Source organism: Cynara cardunculus, unplaced genomic scaffold, assembly GCF_001531365.2.
Source record: "Cynara cardunculus var. scolymus isolate 2C unplaced genomic scaffold, CcrdV1 Un_Scaffold_5649, whole genome shotgun sequence".
Classification (NCBI taxonomy): Eukaryota; Viridiplantae; Streptophyta; class Magnoliopsida; order Asterales; family Asteraceae; genus Cynara; species Cynara cardunculus.
The window spans coordinates 8,399-13,625 of NW_020202512.1; the positions used below are offsets into that span (position 1 = coordinate 8,399).

General features: G+C 34.4%; 1 protein-coding gene across 1 annotated transcript; it reads right to left on the minus strand.

The window, feature by feature from the left end:
* Nucleotides 1–429: 429 nt before the first annotated feature.
* Nucleotides 430–4,922, minus strand: LOC112504450 (probable protein phosphatase 2C 10). Its single transcript, XM_025108391.1, has 5 exons — nt 4,608–4,922; nt 3,078–3,317; nt 2,326–2,602; nt 998–1,152; nt 430–907 (listed from the first exon to the last, which is right to left on the minus strand). The coding sequence occupies exons 1-5, from the start codon at nt 4,629–4,631 to the stop codon at nt 770–772; spliced, it is 834 nt and encodes a 277-aa protein (XP_024964159.1). The 5' UTR covers nt 4,632–4,922; the 3' UTR covers nt 430–769.
* Nucleotides 4,923–5,227: the final 305 nt, after the last annotated feature.

A 5,227-nucleotide genomic window follows, 5' to 3' on the forward strand; every position in this document is an offset into this window, starting at 1 on the left:
TTTGTATTTATGTTGATAAAACTCGGGAATTTCTATTACCCGACTCCTGAAGTAGGTTTGGAATCTCTCAAAGATTACATGTTTGAAATTGTAAACGATCAAAAATTCAAATTTGGGTTTGCCCCAAAGATTGGTTTGAATTAATCCCTTCATTGGTACCATGTTCTTGGAATCGATCGAAGATTTCACACTACTGATATCAACCCACTTAGATATACAGGTCTTTAGTCTCTTAGAAGGTCAGAAATTCAAATCTCATCAAATGTGATAAAAAAAATGTGTAAATTTATTTGCTGCATTTGCCGAATATCTGGTTTCTTTCTGTCTCGCTAACACACAAGACGCCTCGATGCCCCAACACCATATAAGCATCGACTATTCGATGCAATGTACAACTATTAATACATGAAATACAAGTCACAATAACATGGGCATGAATCAAAACCATTAATAGCAAACAATCATACTCATTTTTAAAGAATCTTACAATAATCAACTAAAGTTACCAATGAGGCTGGAATTTACAAAAATAAAACCATTTCAAACTATTCAAATTTATGTGTCTTCTTCACCAATCTAAGCATATTCATAGCCCCTCAAAAGGGTTTATTTTCAAGTATTGACTCATTATATGAGTTCTTTACATAGAATTCATGTCGTCCTTTTCTTATTTTCATTTTGTTGGGTCCTATTTCCATAATGATGGAAATGGGACCCACATAATGTAAATGGAAAAAAAGACGTAAAAGGAAATAAATGAGTGAAAATCTTACCTGAATCTAACTACAACACACGAAATGTCGTCTTTACTGTCTCTCTTTAAAGCTTCGGCTACTAATCGCTTAGCAGCCTTTTGGGGGTCCTTGATTCTTCTTGCAATATCGACCGCTTCTTGATTATCCATCACCTGAATTACGTTGATCAACAAATCCTAATTAAGATACATGAAAATGTGATCATCTTTTGTAGATTTATATGAAACAGAAAGATGGAACACCTTCCAAAGACCGTCGCTTGCCAACACAAGGAGGTCGGTTTTGGAATCTACGATTGTATCTTGAATAGCAGGGTCGGAACGCAAATGGGATTTGAGGCTTTTATCTCCGAAAGCACGAGAAACCGCCAGCTGTCCATTCACTCGAGGGACATCCCCTGATGAAGAGGAACAAATCAATTATCAAAAAATCTCTCTAGTTGCTGAAAAGATTTCAAAAAGTGACAGCTTTTCCCTTGTTAAAGATCAAGAAAATAAAGTGGGTGTGGTGAATATGGTAGGCTAAAATGGCGGAGTTGCATCTTTTGCATTTAGAGAGGAAATGAAGGTGAGAAAGATCCCTAAAAATAACAACTTTGCCCCTAGTTGAAGGGTAAAAATTTAACTGGAGGCAACAAAAGGATGGCAGACTAGAAAACAGAAAAGTTGGCTTTCTTTGAGTTCATGATAGAAGAACCAAGATTCTTAAAAATGGCAACTTTGCCCTGAAGGGCAAGAGCTTTACTAGATTGAAGGACCAAGATTCTTAAAAATGGCAACTTTACCCCTGAAGGGCAAGAATTTTACTAGATTGATAAACTAAGATTCTTAAAAATGGCAACTTTGCCACTGAAGGGTAAAACTTTTACTAAGATTCTTAAAAATGGCAACTTTGCCACTGAAGGGTAAAACTNTTCTTAAAAATGGCAACTTTGCCACTGAAGGGTAAAACTTTTACTAAGATTCTTAAAAATGGCAACTTTGCCACTGAAGGGTAAAACTTTTACTAGATTGATAAACCAAGATTCTTGAAAATGGCAACTTTACCCCTGAAGGGCAAGAACTTTAAAAGATTTGAAGGCCCAAGATTTTTACAAATGGCAACTTTACCCCTGAAGGGCAAGAACTTTAGTAGATTTGAAGGCCCGAGATTTTTAAAAATGACAACTTTACCCCTGAAGGGCACGAACTTTACTAGATTGAAGAACCAAGATTCTTAAAAATGGCAACTTTTAACCCTGAAAGGCATGTATTTAACTAGATTGAAGAACCAAGATTCTTAAAAATGTCAATTTTACCCCAGAAGGGCAAAAAGTTTAGTGAGGCAACATGATGATGGTAGACTTAAAAACAGCAGAATGGGTATTTTTTGAGTTCACAGGGAAGAAAGGATAGAAGGACCAATATTCTTAAAAATGGCAACTTTACTCCTGAAAGGCAAGAACTTCACTAGATTGAACACCATTAGATTGTTTACATCCCAAACTAGCACATAAGAATACCTCATTGAAGTACTATCAACGAAAGTCAAACCGATGAATAGATTGAATTGTTGATTTATAGGTGCAAACCTGGCATATTTGAGACAAATCCTCCTTTGTGCTCAATGCTGACTCTTTCTGCACTAGGCTCATGATCAGTACTCATCTGTATGGCTTCACCTCCTTTTGAAAGAACAGCTCGAGAATCACCCAAATTCGCTACCCATAACCTTTGACGGTTTATAAGAACAGCGGTAACCGAAGTGGACCCACCTCGTCCCAAGTCAGAGTCATGTGTAAGAATTGCTTCATCAGTCTTCTCATATGCTTTGGATATCGATCGTTTTGGATCAACCCAAAATTCGCTCTGCAAAATTATCTCAAAATCAAACAAACCCAAAAAGGATCCATTCACATATGAATGAGAAAATAACAAGTGGTTGACTTTTTGAACCAAGTATGTGGGTTCTTGTGGCTAACTAACCATCATTCTTATGAAAATGCCAAAAAAAAAACTTGATAGTTTGCAAGAATTAATAAAGTTAGACACCGTAGAGATTCAAAGAAAAACAAACGAATATTGTAAATCGTACTGAAAGTAGAATATGGGGTGAGATGTACACAGACCTGACCTCTACCCAAAAAAGTCGAGCAACAATTTCAGTAAAGACCCCCAGTAAAGATGTAAACGCAAAAAAAGAAATATATCAGAATTGCCATTTTTGTCCAAAATCACTCGTTCTTGCTCAACATAGTCTTTTTCCCCCCAATTTTGCAAGAACATTAATTTGTTTGAAACTAAAAGCCAGGTACGATGATTTTGAAAAGCATAAAAGATGCACCTCACTCAAGATGTTATCGAACAAATGCTTCTGAAGGTATGAAGGCACGCGATCTCCCGAATGGCCATCGTAAATGGCAAATAACCCGAGCTCGTGTTGCTCTATTTCCACAAACCTAGCAACATGATAATCCTCCATTGGATGATTAGCTTTTCCTTTAACTAAGTCGAAACCGAACTTGACACTACCCTCATGGTTTTTTCCCTTACCAGAGCTATACGATGATGGGCCTCCTATGAACTAAAACAACCAAAAAACATTAGAAAAGTACAAAAACATGGTCTTAGTCTTATCATCTTATGTTAGGATCATTAATCATACAATACAAAATAGTAATTGCAGGAATAGAAAACATTACACACAATCATTAAGCAACTTGATGGTTATTTAAGAAAATAACCTTCTCACAGAGTTAAGAATGTCTTTGCCTAACAGAAGAATATCTCTTTCTAACACAAGAATGCCTCAAAATCTATCAGAAGGTTGCGCATTTAATAAAAATATATCACAAGGTTATTCTCCTAAATATCCCAACAATTTGCCTCCATCCACAAGCATTGCTAGGATTTCAAGATTCTTGGTGATATCTAGAATTGTACAAAGATGAAAGCTAGCACCATTTATAAGCAAAATTCATACCAAATAACGATAGGAAATCTATGCCAATAAGAAATATTGTTTAGTTATGTGATTTTTATTCAAAATACCATTTTCGAGCATAATTTTATCTCATAACACATGTATATCTCGTTTAAAATGAACATTAAAGATTTCTGTAGAGACAACCTATATGAAGAAGTTCTAGTTATTTTTTCACAGAACAAATAAACATCCGGAGAGATACAAAAGATCTTTTGAATTAGCAAAACCAACCAAGAATCTACAACAATATTTGGCAGACAATGCCTCATAAAGTTAAAAAGTTGGTTTTTCATTGCAAAACAACAATCGTTCTTGCAAAAACGCCAAGAAAACAAACACCATAACTCAAAAGACCAATGGTTTGTTTGCAACAAAATACCAAAAATGGTGATTTGCTTTTCAAAAAAGACCAACTTTGAACCAACAATGATAATGCATCACCAAAAAAACCATTCTACTTGTCATTTCTTTTCCCAAAACCTTCATTCTTGCAAAGTGAAACTTTCTTTCTTGCATTTTTTTGATAAAAAAACAATGGTTTGTTTGACTTCTAAGACTCAATTAACTCTTAAAGTACAAGTCTTTGATGGGCTACTACCACTAATTTGCTTTGTTCTTGACATAGAAACAGTGGTAAACAAAGAGAAATGAAACTGGATTTGGTTAACAAAGTACAGCCCTGATTATGTTAATCTTTACAATTATCCATTAATCAAAGCAGAGAGCATACAGATCAATCCAGTAAGAATCAAACAAACCCATCTCAAGAAATAGCTAACACACAGAAACCCTCATAAACATATATTGAATTCGATCATCTAAACCACATAGCAAGAACAATCAACTGATAAACTGAAAGATTATAAAGTAAATAATGGTATAGATTACCTGCAAACAGCATAAATTTTCCATCAAATAATCTCCAAAGAAGAAACGATTCTTAACATCCAACAATTTGAAGCCAAACCCGCTTCAGAAAACAATAAGATTTACGATTTCACCAACAAAACGATCAAAAGATCGATTATCTACAAAAACCCTACAAACAGAAACCCAAAAAAAGAAATAGATTACAGATTCCAACAAGTATTTGCTTCTACGAAATAAATATGATTAAAAATGGTAGTGTCAATTTTGTAGTCAAAATTCTAGGTGTTGGCATTCAAGATAGAGGCTTAATTTTGGTATAAATAAAGAGCGTTTCAGTTCTTCTTTCGGCATTATAGAAAGAAAAGAAGACTCATTCGCGCGTTGACTTCAGATGATTCTTGACCAATGCCGCGTCGAATCCTCGATAGAATTTACCATTATGACCCTTTCCTACAATATTAATGTGATCGTGTGGGGTTTCACATTTTGTGAAATGTAAAACGATATATGATTTTTTTTTATTAAAATACTTGTATTTCAAATAATTGATGTAAGAAAATTAAATTTTAGTTTTTTAGAATTAGATATTAATTTTATATTTATAATGACCGTAAATTATGCTAAAGTTATGTGATAAT

Excerpts from the sequence above, each read along its gene's own strand:
- LOC112504450 (XM_025108391.1), bottom strand. The coding sequence starts at position 4,631 with ATGGAAAATTTATGCTGTTTGCAG. Across the intron at positions 3,318-4,607 it reads AAAATTTATGCTGTTTGCAG|TTCATAGGAGGCCCATCATC; the intron begins GTAATCTATACC and ends TGGTTGTTTTAG. Across the intron at positions 908-997 it reads CAAGCGACGGTCTTTGGAAG|GTGATGGATAATCAAGAAGC; the intron begins GTGTTCCATCTT and ends AACGTAATTCAG.